General features: G+C 46.2%; 1 protein-coding gene across 5 annotated transcripts in view; it reads left to right on the top strand.

Annotated features, from left to right (window-relative positions):
- The first annotated feature begins 6,812 nt into the window (after positions 1 to 6,812).
- The window catches only part of LOC102940117 (ATP-dependent translocase ABCB1), a 60,168-nt gene continuing 50,705 nt past the window's right edge, over positions 6,813 to 16,275 (top strand). For 3 of the 5 annotated variants that reach the window (XM_043541086.1, XM_043541084.1, XM_043541087.1), the window contains exons 1-5: positions 10,568 to 10,622; positions 13,218 to 13,324; positions 14,803 to 14,887; positions 14,978 to 15,026; positions 15,893 to 16,046. In XM_043541086.1, the coding sequence (XP_043397021.1) occupies positions 13,276 to 13,324; positions 14,803 to 14,887; positions 14,978 to 15,026; positions 15,893 to 16,046 (337 nt within the window). In that variant the 5' untranslated portion in view covers positions 10,568 to 10,622; positions 13,218 to 13,275. Of the gene's footprint in view, positions 6,865 to 10,567; positions 10,623 to 12,340; positions 12,450 to 13,217; positions 13,325 to 14,802; positions 14,888 to 14,977; positions 15,027 to 15,892; positions 16,047 to 16,275 lie in introns of those variants that run through there. The other 2 variants (XM_037890571.2, XM_043541085.1) reach the window with 2 other exon arrangements.

Raw genomic sequence — 16,275 nt, 5'->3', positions numbered from 1 at the left:
CACAAATGAGACATCAAGAATTATAACATTCAAAAACCAGTTGGAGAACACTTCAACCTCCATGGACACTCAATTACAGATCTAAAAGTTGCAATTATTCAACAAAAAAACAAAACTTCAAAAACAGACTCCAATGAGAAACAGCAGAACTGGAATTAATCTGCAAACTGGACACCATTAAATTAGGCTTGAATAAAGACTGGGAGTGGATGAGTCATGACACTAACTAAAAACTATTTCCCCATGCTAATTTTCCCCCTACTGTTACTCACACCTTCTTATCAACTGTTTGAAATGGGCCTTCCCACTACAAAAAAGGGTTTTTTCTCCTGCTGATAACAACCCACCTTAATTGACTGGTCTTGTTAGAGCTGGTATGGCAATCCCCATTTTTTCATGTTTTCTGTGTATATATATATATATATAAAGACCTTACTTTCTCACAACACACAGGGTGTTTCCTCTTCTCCCCTTTTAAAGTAACAGATAAACTACATTGACCTAAAAAAGCCAGAAGACTACATCCTGCTCCTTTTGAGGAAGAGGTGATCTGAGACCTCTGCAGATTCTTTGCACTTAATTAAATTTCCCCTAGGGCCTAGAGCAGACGTATAAACTTTTCAGGAGGTAATTAGAATGTCATTTTTTTGTTTTTCTTCCTTATACAGATGTGAACTAAAGCAGATGTGAACTAGGAACTCCTGAAAGTCCCTGAATTATCCAAATATCTGTAAGTGATCAAGGTGCAGAAGGAATTAATGGGTAAGATCATCCTCATGTGTACAGAGCCTGTGTGAACTGGTTTAACACAGGTGACTGAGGAAGGGGTTGGGCTAAGAGAGACAGAATCTTATACCGTAACTGGGGCATCAATCCAGAACTGTTTCCAGGCTGAAATTTAGTCCCTACAGTTCGCCATGGACACCCACCATTGCTGCTTAGATAGCACAACCCGGAGGAGTTGGGAAACAGTTTTTTAAAGTAAACTAATGTCAGGCAGAATTGCCTTAGCTACAGTATCCATCTTGAATCTAAATTGCCAGAAAATTAATAAAGTATATATAAAAAATTATCAGTGAGAAATCAGTCATGTATCCAGGTCTACATACCTATCATTATGTATTGATCAACATTTTTAATGAAAAGCTTGTGATGACAAGCTGTTTAGGAGGGACCATCTTTAATTATATCTGTATACAGTATTTAGTACAAGGAGGCCATGTTCTCTGGCTGAGGCCCTGAGGTGCTACCTCCAAACTATAAATGTCATAATAAATGTTGTGTTTTATGTTTCACAATAATGCCCTAGAACTAGGGAAGGTGAGTGTGACAGTGGGGAACGCTGGGATTGTGGAGGTGACCTAGGAAACTTCAGAGTGCTGTGCCATCAGTTTCCCTCTCAGCTCCTGATTTTTAACCAATATTGGAGCAGAAGGATTTTTTGTTGGTTGTGGTGGTGGAGTACTAATTATGTCTTTATTTAAAATGTAGTAGCTTACTCTATCAACTAGAATTGGTACAATGGGCTAAATTCTGCCCTCAGTTACACAACTCTAACCCCGCATGGGTTGCATGGTTGTAACTGAAGGTAGGATTTAGCCACCAAACTCTTAACTCTGTAACAGTTGTCCAACACCAACCAGGTCTGGGTACTGCTGTGAGAGGCACCCAAGAAAGGAATTCTATCTTCCTGGTATTTGCCTACTATCTCAGGGGTGGGTGTGTTAAGCCGAAAACGGTATCTATTATTTTACCATTGCCATATGCAGATATATCATTTTGAGAGTTGCCACACATTGTGGTATTTTCAGCTTAATCACTTCAGGAAAACAAGGTGTAACTTGTTTTTTATTAATGTTATAGTGGGTATATTCCAGTTGTAACCAATATTCCCTTTAAACAGATACCACCCTCCAGTCTTGCCAGTTAGGGATGATGCTCAGTTAACTCAACTTGACTGATGCTGCACTCAAGTGATTAGGCCCTTCCCATTAGCAGCTGCCTCTTGGAAGGGCAATCAAATACAGTGACATTCTGGAACAGCCTCACAATAGGAATTGCTGGGACAAGCAACTTAATTTTCAGAGAGAGCTGAACAAATTTATGAGTGGGATTGTATGATGTGGTTGGTTAGGGGATCTGGCTTCCCAGCCCTGAGCGTCCCTTCTGGTTCATGTTTTATGTTCCTAAAATATCAGGCTGAAGGGCATCAGCTGGTCACCCGCAGGGATTCCCGCCCCCCCCACACACACATTTTATTCTGGTGTTTATCTCCTTCCTCTAAAGCATCAGAGATGGCCATGGCTGGAGATGGGGTACTGGATGAAGTGGGCCGCTGATCTCAGGTGTTACTGAGAATTTTCTTATATGCTTAGCCAGCTGGCTCTTGCTCATATGCTCAGGGTCTAACTGACCATCATATGTGGAGCTAGGAAGGCATCTTCCCCAGGTCAGATTGGCAGTGAGCTGGGGGCGGGAGGTGGTTGCCTTCCTCTGCAGCATGTGGTACAGTTCTTGTGTTAGAATCACCAGGGTATATCTTATTAACTCAATTCCTTGCCATGCCTGGTGCACCTCCATGCCTCCTACTCTCTGCCTGTGACAGTTTAATCTCCTGAGGGATTTAATACTTTGGTCTAATTTCAGTTGGGGTTTAATGCCTGGGTTTTGGTGGCCTGCGATACACAGCAGGTCAGACTAGATGATCTGGTGGTCACTTCTGGCCTCAAAGTCTGACATTTTGGACCTGAAGATTGTCTATTTCTAACCAAAAATGATTTTTAAAATGAATTGAGTGGTTTCAGAAAATAGAACACCTAAAAAGGGAAACGGCATTCTTCCTTCCAAAGCGCACACTTTCCTTAAATCGTAAACAAAACAGTCTACAGCAGGGGCAGGCAAACTTTTTGGCCTGAGGGCCTCATCGGGTTTTGGAAATTGTATGGAGGGCCAGTTGGGGGGGCTGTGCCTCCCCAAACAGCCAGGCATGGCCCGGCCCCTGCCCCCTATCCAACCCCCCTACCCCTGCTTCTCGCCTCCTGATGGCCCCCACAGGACTCCTGCCCCATCCAACCCACCCTGTTCCCTGATGGCCCCCCTGGGACCCCTGCCCCATCCACCGCCCCCCCCACTCCCTGTCCCCTGACCGCCCCCGGAACCCTCACCCTGACTGCCCCCCGTTGCCCCATCCAACCCCTCTTCTCCTTCTTGACTGCCCCCCAGGACCCCTGCCCCGTCCAACCACCCCTTCTTCCTGACTGTCCCCCAAACCCTTGCCCCTGACTGCCCCCCGCCGCCCCATGCAACCCCCACTCCTTCCTGACTGACCCCCCGGGACTCCTGCCCTCATTCAACCCCCTGTTCACCGCCCTCTGACCACCCCGACTCCTATCCACCCCCCTGCCCACCACCACCACCCCAAACTCCCCTGCCCTCTATCCAACCCCCCCACTTCCTGCCCCCTGACCGTGCTGCCTGGAGCACCAGTGGCTGGTGGCGCTACAGCTGCACTGCCCAGCTGGAGCCAGCCACGCCACTGTGCAGGACAGAGCACCGGGTCAGGCTGGGCTCTGCAGCTGCGCTGCCCCAGGAGCTCGCAGCCCCGCTGCCCAGAGCATTGCGCCAGTGGCACAGTGAGCTGAGGCTGTGTGGGAGGGGGAATAGCGGGGGCGGGGGGCTAGCCTCCCAGGCCAGGAGCTCAGGGGCCAGGCAGGAGGGTCCCGCGGGCCAGACGTGGCCCGCAGGCCGTAGTTTGCCCACCTCTGTCTACAGTATTCTACAGTAATGGCCCAAAATACTGCAGAGACACTACTGTAAACTATAGTGTTGTGGATCACGACAGTTAAATACTGAAGCTTTATTTATAAGCTTATGTCCGTTCTAGTTGCCATCACATTTATTTCAGTCCACTATCAGTTCTGTTCAACTTTTAAATAATTATGGTAATCTTTTACTTATAAAGGAGGTTTAAAAAAATAATGCAATTTGCTATGACTTTCCCTGGTCTTCTACCAAGTGATAAGTGGGGCCCTTATTTCTCACCAGGTTACTGCAGGAATTATTTGCCAACTCTTCCCTTTCTCCTCCTCTCACTTTCCCTTTGCTTCCCTGGTTTTTACTTTTTAAATTTGCTTATTAACATTACAGCTGGTCAAAATTTTTTAGCTAGAACATTTTTCTGTCATAAAATTCCATTTCATCAAAATCTAAACTTTCTGTGGGACTGTGTCAACCCTGACAAAATTTTGTTTTGAGGGGGGAAAGCATTTTGATAACGCTGAACAACGTGTATTTACAATGCCTAGCACAATGTGGCTTCAACCTTGGCTGGGGCTTCTACACACAAAAACAGCAGACTAATTGGGGACTGAAGAGTTCATAACATTGAAAAGTTCATAAAATTGAACATCTCACAATGACAGTAGGTACAGTGTGCGTTGCAGCATGGTGCACTGCATTCCTTTCTTCTTGTCCTTCAAACCACAGCAAAATATTTTCCAACACACTGAAGGCCTCAAAATGTGAAGGGATGTCAACTTGTTCTTCATCAAATCATATGCATGCTGTGATTTTCTACTTCCTCCCCCCAATCATGGGGAAGGGTGGGAAATGATTCCTGTAACTGGCTGTTCATCAGATTGATGGTCATAAAATCAAGGTTCTACTGTAATAGTAAAACGGCTTGATTTTCTGATGTGCCAAGCACTCAGCAACTCCTCGAGATTTCAAATAAGAGTTGTGGGTGCTGTGACAGGGTCGGGCCAGATGGCTAACGGAGAGTTATCGAAAGCAGATATATTAGCCCCAGGTTAAGTAGGTCCCTTTTCCCTGGGTAAGGTAACAGGGAAGGTTCCAGAACAATCAGGAACTTTCTGGAAACAATTAAGGCAGACAGGCTGATTACAACACCTGCAGCCAATCAAGAAGCTGCTAGAATCAATTAAGGCAAGCTAATCAGGGCACCTGGGTTTTAAAAGGGACCTCACTTCAGGTTGTGGTATGTGCGAGGAGCTGGGAGCAAGAAGCTGAGAGTGAGAAGGCGTACTACTGGAACACTGAGAAGTACAAGCGTTATCAGACATCAGGAGGAAGGTCTTATGGTGAGGATAAAAAAGGTGTTGGGAGGAGGCCATGGGGAAGTAGCTCAGGGAGTTGTAGCTGTCATGCAGTTGTTACAGGAGCCGCTGTAAACAGCTGCAATCCACAGGGCCCTGAGCTGGAACCCAGACTCAAGGGCGGGCCCGGGTTCCCCCTAACTCCCTACTTGATACCAGAGGAGTTGAACTGGACTGTGGGTTCCACCAGAGGGGAAGGTCTCTGGCCTGTTCCCCAATCCACTAGGTGGATCGGCAGAGACTGTGGGGATTGTTCTTCTTCCTTTCCCCATGTTGGCCAGTGATGAGGCTAACTGAGTGAACGGCAGATTTGAGCCACGAAAGTGGCCAAACTGAGGGCTGCCGTGAACCTCTGAGGCGAGAAAATCCGCCAATAAGCGCAGAACCCACTAAGGTGGAGGAGGAACTCTGTCACAGTGCTTAGCATCTTCAGACTTCTGGTCAAGACTTTCCTATTTAATTCTCCTTATATTCTTATATGGCATTCATTGCTATAGTATCTGAGTTCAACCATGACCACAACTAAATCTATGGCCAGGTCTACTCTTGAAAAGTCTTTGCCAGTAAAGCTATACCAGTATACTACACTGGCAAAACGCTCCTAGTGTGGATGCAGGAGTTGTTCCTGTGCCTACTGAAATGGCAAAAATCCCACCGACTCCACTGGGATTAACACAGCTGGGGACAATCATATATTTGTGCTTCTCACCTTTTCCCCCCTGCTAAGATCTACAGCCACAGACTTCTGAGCTATGGAAGCCAAGGAGTTTAGAAACTCTTAGGAAGAGTCAGTCCCTGTCCCAGTTTGTTTTATACAATGCCTAACCTAATGGGGACTGAAGCTGAGTCCTGTAATAAACTTTACAACAAAAAAATAATGTAATGAGAGCATGGGGCCCGAGAAATAAAGAGACTTGCGGTATAGGGTTTTGAGCAATATCTAAGTCCAGCTGTAAAGTAAAAGGTGGTGTGGTGAAGAAAGCGAGGGGAAATGTTACCTTTTCTTTCAAAGGATATTATAAATTTTTACCCCGACCGTTTGGGGCGGGGGGGGGGGGGGAGGATGAAGAGAACTCATCAAACCGGGCCCATTTCTGAACTCTTTAATCAGGCAAAACTACCCCTGGTTTCGCTGACTTTCCAAAAACTCTAGGCACTCAGATTCCAGCATGCTGAGGATGATATCAGCACCCAGATGGTTGGGAAGATAATTATGGGATTTTGTTTTTGCACAGTGGAAAGGAATGGGGGAGCCCCAGGGCATGTGAAGTCTGCTTAAGTTTTACCATAGCAACTGATAGAGGTCCCTACAAGTATGAGCTTTGGGGTGCTTTTCTGAATCAACTCTCTGAACTTTTTAGAAGACGTTTAAAATCATTTAAGCAGGAAAGAACCACAATTGGAAGTTTAATCCTTCTACCCATTTCTGGTCCACCCAGCGGCATGTCATCACCAGAAATGGTTTTCTTGTTTTTGGGCAGGGAGTAACTGTGGGAAGGGGGTCACTGACAGGAGATGTGGAAAGGGGGCCCGAGCACATTACCTTGAAACCTGATCCTGCGGGAAACAAGCGAGCTGGAAACTGGGCGGCAAGAAGCAGCCTGCTGTCTTGGGGCAGGGTAAAGCGGGCACTGAGGTTTAGGGAGAGCAGCGTCTGGGACACACCCACCCCGGGGCGTCTGCCTTGGCTCGTGCGCCAAGGCAGGTGTGGGCACTCGGTGGACACCCCTGGTCTGGGAGCAGCGGGCAGGTGAGGCGGGCTGCGGGAGGGAGACTCGGAACCGCTAGGACGGGGGGAGTCTCCTGCCGAGGAATCTCTCCCGTCCCCCGAGAGAGCCTTTACCCGGCTGCCTCCACAGTCACAACCCCCCCGCCCCGGGCCAGAGCGATGGGGACGCTCCAGCCACTCTGGCGCCAGCAGCGTGTCTGAGCAAACCCCTCGCCCGCCTCAGGGGCGCTCCCCGGGCCGCCGCACGCGCCTCCGGGGCGGGCCGTGAACTGGGGGCTGCTCGCTCCATGGCCAATGGCAGCGCGGAGTGACACGCGCACCAAGGGCGCGCTGGCAGGGGAAGCGAAGGGGTCCAGGGCGAGTGGCTGGTGCCGTGGTCACTCTGAAGCGGGGGGATGCCACGGGTGACCGTGTTGCTGCTGCTGCTGCTCTGACGCATCTCCCAGGGGGCAACACCTCTCTCCAGGAGGCACTGAAGCTGAGAGATCCTCAACTATAGGGTCACTAGTTCTACCTTAGGTTGCATTGAAGCTGAGGGATCCTCTATGGATCCCCTTAAAAAACAGGTGCTACTTCTGTATGCCCCTGCCCTGGAGGATCCTTCTGGTTTTTTTTTATTTGTCTGTTAGTGGCTGCATGTAAATGTCATTAGGGACCAGGCTGTCTCTAGAAAGTCTGTAGGTACATGGCAGTTGAGGCGATCCTGTAAAGTTCTTTGTCTCTGTGCCTCTTTCTGTGCTTACTTTAGAGCTGAGGGGACGTTGCAGTTGTAGAAAACTCTCATTATGGTTCTATTTATGGCTATATTGAAGCTGGAGAGACCCAACAGGGGGCCTTGTGCCTTGCACTCCCTGTCCCTCCTTTCATCTCTCTGTGGTAAGAAGTAGGTTGGTTTTGAAAGTGGCTGTGATAAATGAGCACATAAATAAGTGTAATCCCTTTTTACAATGGTCATTTGCATCTGTATGGTTGTCCTGGCAGTAATCTATATCCACAGGAGTTTGTGGGAGTGTCCAAACTAAAGGTGAGACTACTGGCCATTACAAAGTTGAAAGGTAAACTATAATAAATTAATTCTAAAATCCAGACAGCAACATACACTAGAAATTGATCTAAAAGGAAGCTGAAGGGTAGAATAAGGATTTTGCACACAATGTTCTTGTTTAGATGTATAGGACAGCTTTAGTTTTGTTTAATTTTTAACATGCCTCGAGAGCTGTTGGACCCAGATTCAAATGTATTGTTTTATAAACATACGTACGTGCCATATAAAGGAACAAAACCGTGGGGGTAGAATGTTGGTCATCTGTAGAATGTTGGTCATCTGTTTTCTAAGAATTCCACCATTATTTAATTAATTCACAATGCTTTATCCTTTCCAAGTATTATTTGGATCTTTGCATAGTTACCATGATCATGATATAAATGGAAAAAATACTTTAGTCAAATACAAGTTAGTGGGCTCAATACAGAGGTAACAGGGTGAAATTTTATGGCCTGTTTTATACAGGATATCAGATTAGATGATCTAATGGTCTCTTTTGGCATTTAAAATCTATGAAAGTGGTTATCTGAGTGTGACCAAGGAACCCCTTGGTGCCAACTGACATAGGGTACAGGGGATGCACAGGGTTTTGCAGTGGTCAGATATATGCATATTAAGTTACTAAATGGTTGCCTGTAAGATGTCTATCAAGAGCCAGTAGTCTACTAGCTAATCATTTTGCAATGTATGGGTGGATAATATTTGAGGAGTTATGTATCTGTATTGGAAACTATGATCTCAAAGCCTTGGAGTTAAGACAGGTAACCAAGACATCATGTCTTACATAGGTTCCTTTTAAGCAGGAGGTTTCAGACATAATTCCTCTGTCTGGTCATGTGTGTATTGGCCATTTTATGTCTCCTGTGGATGCCTGTTTGCACACTGAGCCTGATACCAGTTGAAAGAATGCATAATCTACCAGATTTTCAGGAAGACATAAACAGCGGCAAGGGATCCCGTTTATGTGTCCAGACAATGGATTGTGGGGGAATATCTGGGAGTGCAGATGGACACGCAGCACCTTCACCTAGGAGACAAGCTGACAACATGTCTTCTCTCATGGAAAAGGGTTCATGCCTGGAAGGAAAGCACTGGGGAGCAATCATTTATTAGACATGAGAGTATTTAGTTAATTAAGTCTAGTTTCTAGAATGTGTGTTAGGGTTTATTTTATATGTAAGTATTTGTTTCCAATAGTTCTGCTGGCTACCACTTGACTATGTAGTGCCACTCCCTCCCCCCTTAGCAAGGGGGCTCTATCCCAAAGGAAGAGACATACCTTTTGGGCCCCTGTGAGGTCCGCAACAGAGTCCTGTACTGTTGACTTCCCCAGCAGCAGGAGAGAAGGGGAGTAGGATGCAATGGTTACCCTGGCAACCCTCCTTTTTCAACCAATTGGAGGTGGAGACAACAGCAGTTCTCAGAGGCCAGGAGACAGCTAGGCAAACTGCAAGCAGTCGCTGACCCTGTGGAGAGCCCTGGAGGCCTGGGAAAGCAGGAGGAAGGCTATGAATAGCTCAGCTTTCCCTCCGGTGGGAAAAGGTGGGAGAGACCAGTTGGGAAGCAGAGGAGAGAGCAGGTCTGCCTGCAGTTTGCCAGCACAGCACTTCCAGGCCCACAACTGGCCTATCTTGTAACCCCAGCCTGCAAAAAAGCCCTAGGTTAGGACAATCCTCCTGTCACCACCTGCCAGCAACTGGAGGAGACAGCCTGTCTCTCCTGCCATTCACTGCCTCCAGCCTGCCTGCCCTGCAGCCAGCCCATACCAGATCCGGGATTTTGGATCCAGAGGCCTGACCGGCTTCCAACTCAGCCCATGGGTTTGAAACTTTAAAGACTGTCAGCACTGTTTCAGAAGAGAGTGGTTGGTTAGTCCATTTCCAGTGATCCCTAGGCAGGACCCACTTGCCTGAAACAGTCTCCTGACGCCTCAGCCAGAAATGGAAACTGAGGCGGTATCCTGTATTAGAGTTATATGGGCAGTTAGGTTGTAATTTTGCACCATGAAGGCCCATTGCATCTGCAGAAGGATTTTCATCTACCTGGATCATCAAGACCTGCCCTGCCAATTCTCAGTATAATAAAGTGTGTTTCTAACAGCATCTCCTTACAGGCCTGCAGCATGTCTCCACATGCACCACCTGAGATGTGGGGGACAGAGTGAACTGGGAGTGGGTGTGGGAAGAGACACTTTTTTGTTTAGGAACATTGAGAGTGTGTGTGGTCACGTGACCTAGTGTGCCTCTTGGCAGAGCCTTTAGTAATTACAAAGCATTGTTGATTTCTAATCATTTAATATTTTCACTGATTGCCTATTTCTCTTTGGTCAAGTCCTTACATAAAGTTTATAGTTCTTGTTTTTAATGTGTGTGCTTGTGTGAGTTTGAATTATTCATGAGTTCAAGTGCTGTTAGCCACAGCCTTAGTGTGGTTATCCCTTGTCTCACTGGAAGCACTGCCAAGTAGCTAAATCCTTTAGCATACAGGAGGGCAGGCAGGCAGGCACCTACCAGCAGCACCGCAAAATGAGCCCTGGGTGACCGAAACTTTGGAACTGTCCAAAAACTGTGAGATACCCCTCTCCTGTTTGCACTGCATTCAGGTATTAAGCCAGCACTGAAAGGGGGGGGGGGGGATTACATCTATTCTTTTGTTAAATAAACTTTTGCTCGTTTTCACTGAAACGTATCGAAGTGCTGTGTGTTAAGCAAAGAGGTGATCCAAGCTGGAACTGGTAAGCTGGGGTGTACTGTTCCTTTCCAAACAGCAAATCTGTAAATGCTGTGAGTTTGCAGTGGAGCAGGGGCTTCACACTCCAGGGAGATGCTCGGAGGCCTCAGGGGTTGGAATGTGCCTCTTGCTAGGGTGACCAGACGTCCCGTTTTTAAAGGGACAGTTGCATATTTAAGCCTTCCCGCAGGTGGCCCAACTTTTTCTTTAAAAATGAGAAAATACTGGACAATTTGCCATCTCCCTCCCCCATCAGTACTGGCACATAGGCGCAAGAACTAGGGCTGCTGGTCTCGCGTGCCCAGGGTCCCGGCTGCTGGCCTCACATGCCCAGGGTCCTGGCCTCAGCTTTGGGGGGTGGGGGTGGATAGGGGTAAGGGGGCTGGCTTTCTGCTGCCCACCCATGATGTGCCCTTTATGTGCTCCCCCCCTCGCTGTCCCCTCCCTGCTTTGCCCCCACCCCGTGCCCCGCTGCTCCTCCATGTGCCTGGGCTGGGAACATCCCACTCCCAGTATTTGTGGAGAACCAGCCCCTGGTCGGAGCGCTTAGCTCACCAACAGCCAGGCTAGCAGGCTCCTTCCTTTCCCCACTGCCTCTGGCTGGACTGGCACCCTGGGAAAGCCCAAGACCCTTCGGCTTGAGGCGCTGGCCAGGAGGAGCCAATCCCTGCATGTGCCAAAGCCCTGCACAATGCTGGCATGGGGAAGCCTCTCTGCCCCTCAGCTAAGCTCTGGAGTCAGGGGAAGCGATTTCCAGCCTGTTCATGCCCCAAACCTGCAGGCTCCACATCAGCCCCCAGGGCAGGGTCTTAGCACCCTCTTCACCTGACCCCCCCCCCCCCCCCCCCCCCCCCCACTATCCTGGCTGCTCTGTCCCCTAGGCACTTTCCTGTGCTGAGCCAGCTCTCTGGCCAGGTTCACTTAAGCCCTTGTAGTCAGGTTCCCTGTGCCTGGTGCACAATGCATCCTTCTGGCTTAATCTGTTCCTGCCCGCATTGTAGCCAGAGGTGGCTGGGTTATGTTGATGACTAGCAGCAGCTTGGAGGTGTTAGCTGCCTTTTTGACACTGTGTTGGCAGGAAGGGACAAGCTGTTTCTATTCACACGGAGGGTGGGGTGGGAAAATAGATGATCTCTGCAAAGACACAAGCCAGATCATCCCTTCCCCCTGCCCTCCACCCCACAGCTGGAAGCAGCTCCCATCCCTTCCCTCCTGCAAAGTGATGAAAGGCTGCTGCTGGCCACATTCTGGTGTGAACCCTGGCAGAAATCTGGGGAAGGAGGCATGTTACCCTGCATGCCCCGCTGCATGTTGCCTCAGAAAGACGCAGCGCCAGGTACCAGCAGAGGCAGGTCTGTCCCGGGGCCCAAGCCTGGCATGGAGGAATGAGTGTGTGAATAGGAAATAAATGCTTCAGAAAAAGATAAGGTGTGAAAGCCAATGTTAGAGCCAGATAGTCAAGGGGGGAAAAAAAATTAAGGAAGGGCAAATTGACGACTCTGAAGTGGAGGCTGGCACCCTTAAACACAAAATAATTAATTAAATCGAAACAGGACAGAATGACCCCATCCCCAGAGGTGTTTTGGAATGCTAACATAAAAAAAAGCCATCAAAAAATAACACCAGCTGAGAAGTAACCGGTCGTAAAATGACAGAGCAAAATCCATAAACATCAACAACAACAAAAAACTATAAAAACAGAGTGCTTTGCAATGGGACTTTGGGTTCGTCTTGCCAACAACTCCAAAAGCCTCGGATCGTGACCAACAGAGCCTGGCTCCCCTCTACAACCAATCTGGCTGGCAACTAAATCAATCCAGACTCTAAACTGGTAACTATAACATCTGCTGGCGGGACTGTGTGCATGGGGTGTGTGTGTGTGTGTAATTAAAAAGCATATGCTAACGGCTATATTCTCAATAAATGTGGCGTATTGCCTTTTCCCCATAGAAAAAAATCTTGTGTACTTTTTATAAGCATAACATGGGGGGCGGGGGGCACGCTAGGGGTGTATGTGTGACCCCTAAAGCCTTAAGGATAAGAAGGTAACTAAAAAGAATCCAGCTATGCAGTATTTCTTGTTAACAGGGGCTCAGTCAACTTGATATTAATTTGAATGTTTGTACTGCATAGTTCCAATTGCCATTGAACTCCCTTGAATACGAGTAATTTTACCAGGTGTCCCATATTCAGCATCAGGAAATATGGTCACCCTACCTATCGCTAACCTGTAAAGAGACAGCAGGGCCTGCACAGGCCTTGAGGGGAGTACTTGTGTTGCCTGTGGCCACTAGAGTTGGGGAGCTGACCCCCCTCAGGCACAGACAAGGCTTTCTCATGCTAAGGGCAGGTGGCTACAGCCCTGGGTACCCCCAGGAAGCAGGCCACATTGTTGTTCTAATTTTTAAAAATTAACATAGCTCTTTAGAAAAATAACTTACCCTGATGTAAAAGTAGCATGCAATGATCAATATTTTTTCTTCCCTAGGAAAAGTTGTTGAAAGGAAACAAATAATAAAGAAACATAAAAATATCTTGATGTGAACTCTTTGAATGGCTATTGTCTCTGAAAGGTTGTGCTATTCTCTTGTGTATGCAGATTTTACCCAAAGTGATTTACTTCTGCAAGTGTAATAACCATACAGCGGAATAACACAATGAAGGATGATTTCATAAATCACACAGAAAAGGAACCACCTAATCCTAGTAAGTTTTTCCGTTAGTTGTTTCTTCTTTTTAATGTTAGGCTAGTTGTTGGAAAGATGTACTCCATTGCCACGAAATTAAAGCCACATTTTGAATCCTGTCTAGTAGCCATGAGGGATTTCTATGGAAAAACAGATCAGCCCTCCCATCATCCTCCACAACTCATGCTTCTCTGGCTATTAAGCTTCCTACTGTGGTGTCTTTACCCAGCAAGAATGGGGATCTATGTGGAGGAAATAGCATTCAGAAAAAATTCTTAGCTAGCACTGAATCCATGTATTCTCTTAACTTAATCATAGCATTAGCTGGGCGTAGCTCTGTGTGGCCTTCTACCAACTTCAATGACCCTGGTGTGCCCAGTGAGACACTCTAGTTTAAAAATAACTAAGGCTCCCGTCCTGCGAGCATTTATGCACATGAGTAGTCCCATTGAGTTTCAATGTGGCTGCTCACATGCCTAAAGTTATTTACATGCATCAGCAATGGGGCCTAAGTGTGCAAATGCTCCATTATGTGAGTCAGGAGCCAGCTAACTGCATTTGAATTGTTCTATAATCAAAACAAACATAATAGTGTCCTGTAAGTCTCTACAAAGTTGTTCTAAAAACTAGTGATGGAAAACACAGTAGTTATAGCTCAAGTTGAGATAGAATAGACAGCTGGTGTGTTGTGACAATCTTTTATCCTGTAGTTCACAGTTACCTCACTATTCCATTGTGATTCCTCTGTCCGTTTCTTTCATCCACGTGTAACTTCTCATCTTATTCTTTGATTATAAACTCTTTTGGGCGGAGATCCTCTTGCTTGTGTTTGTACAGCCATAGCACAATAGGGTTGAAGCCTGTAGATACTACTGAAATACCAACAAATAATAAGTATGCCTGTTGCACTTAAAGGCCCCAATCCTAAAAAGGCCTGGTCTACACCTAAAAATTAGGTCCACCTTGATACATTTCTCAGAGGTGTGAAAAATTCATGCCCTTGCGAGACATCGGTAAGCCGACCTAATCCCCAGTGTAGACACCATTAGGTTGACAGAAGAACTCTTCCATCAACCTAACAGGTGGTTTCACTAATCCCTTCCATCACTGTAGTAAGTGTACAAGCTACAGCAGCATAGCTGCAGCTGTGCCACTGTAGCACTTCTAGTGTAGACATACACTTAGGCATACACTCAGTTTTTGCAAGACTGAGGCCCAAGTTAGTCTTTAATGACTTCCCTTAAAATTAGGTTTTGGGGCTGAAAATGATGTTTGTTCTCAGCTTGGATGTGAACTTTGGGGAGGAAAACATTGAAAGTTACTGAGCTGTTTCAAGAGCATGAGAAAAATGTGGTTTTCCTGCCTTTTTTTTTTTAAAAAAAAAATCAACTGTTTTGGTGCTCCGATAATTCAGAAAGGGATTTACTGTGCTTCATAAGAAGCTGGCTTAAAAGACCTTACTATCTGTGAAAGCAAAACCTACTTTCTCCTCCACAGAATCTGCAAGTAATGGCTATGACAATCCTGCTTTCCAACATGATGAAAAACCTGAGCAAAATGACGAGTTAAAGAACGAGAAAAAGTAGGGGTTTCTTGATCTTAATACGCTGTTGAATTTCTTGCCCTGCCTTTCAAGAAAGGACCTAGATTAATTTTGCATTAATCTCTTTAGAAAGAAAAATGAGACGTCAAAGGAAAAGATGGTTGGCATTTTGAAATTGGTTAGTGCATAGTTTATTGGCTTGATTTATATTTCACATTGTTCCTTTTCTTTGCCTGTTGTACATTATGGTAGCAGACCAATTTACAACCACAATACGGCATTTCAAAAGCGAAGAAAGAGGTCTGAGCCAAATTTAGTATTGCCGCACAGCCATTTTTGTGCCTTGATCTCAGGCTTCCCTCTTTAAAAATATGGCCTGTTGTGCATAACTGCCAGTGCTTGACAATGTTTCAGCACGAGGACGGAGTGAAATTCACCCTTGTTAAGGACTGAAGTGAACCATATGTGGTAAGTAGGGCTTTTCCCTGGCTCTCTCGGCTGGAGATAATTTTACCATTCGTGCACAATGTCTCGTGAATTATCCAGGGAAACAAGTGCTGTGTTTTTCTTAAATGTGGTAACTGCTACATACCCGTTTCTATTGGTAGGCAGCAGCCAAATGTTTGTCAACTACCTATTCTTGTTCACATTTTAAATGCGCTGAATAAATATGTGAGGTAGTAGACTGCACACAGGGAGGCAGTGAGTTGCACAGGTGATGTTATCACTTTATGAAAAAATGTAAGATACGTTATTTTTTCTGCAGATTAGGGGATTCATCCTGTCATTCTGCCAACATGTCCTAACTCCCTCAGTAAAAACTGGCCTAAAACTGTGTGTACGCTTTTTCAAAGTGCATCCCAAGTGTTGTGTTTGCCTTCACAGTATCTAATTCATCACTTCATAAAGTGTTTTGGGATACCCAAATTGCGAGCGGTGCTATGTTAAAAACAAATCCTATTCTGTGTGTCTTAGTAGGATATTGTCACAATTATGTGACTTTGTCAACCTTCAATTAATTCCTTTTTCTTTATACTCATGTAGTTTGGGTATGCCGATTGGCTGGATATCATTTTGATGATGATAGGCTTAATTGCAGCTGTTGCAAATGGAACAGGGATGCCACTTCTAATCGTTCTCTTTGGAGGTATGACAAACCGCTTTGTGACGATTGGCCAAGCAGTATATATGTCTTCAGGTAAAGTTTGTTCAACTTCTGAAAATATTTGTTAGGGTCTCTTATTTACTGGATTGGCAGAGGTTCAGAATGGAGTGCTGCTGTGGTGTTAAAAGCCATGAAGAGCATAGTGAATTCTGAGCAGTCCTTCCTTTTTACCCTGCTGTATAGTATAGTACAAAATAGACACTTGATAAATTACAGAGCAGTACATTTGGTAACTGTAAAATGATTTACTACTTTCTATAGT

This window comes from Chelonia mydas, chromosome 2 (assembly GCF_015237465.2).
Source record: "Chelonia mydas isolate rCheMyd1 chromosome 2, rCheMyd1.pri.v2, whole genome shotgun sequence".
In the NCBI taxonomy this organism is placed as follows: domain Eukaryota; kingdom Metazoa; phylum Chordata; order Testudines; family Cheloniidae; genus Chelonia; species Chelonia mydas.
This window is presented reverse-complemented; position numbering and strand designations above follow the sequence as displayed.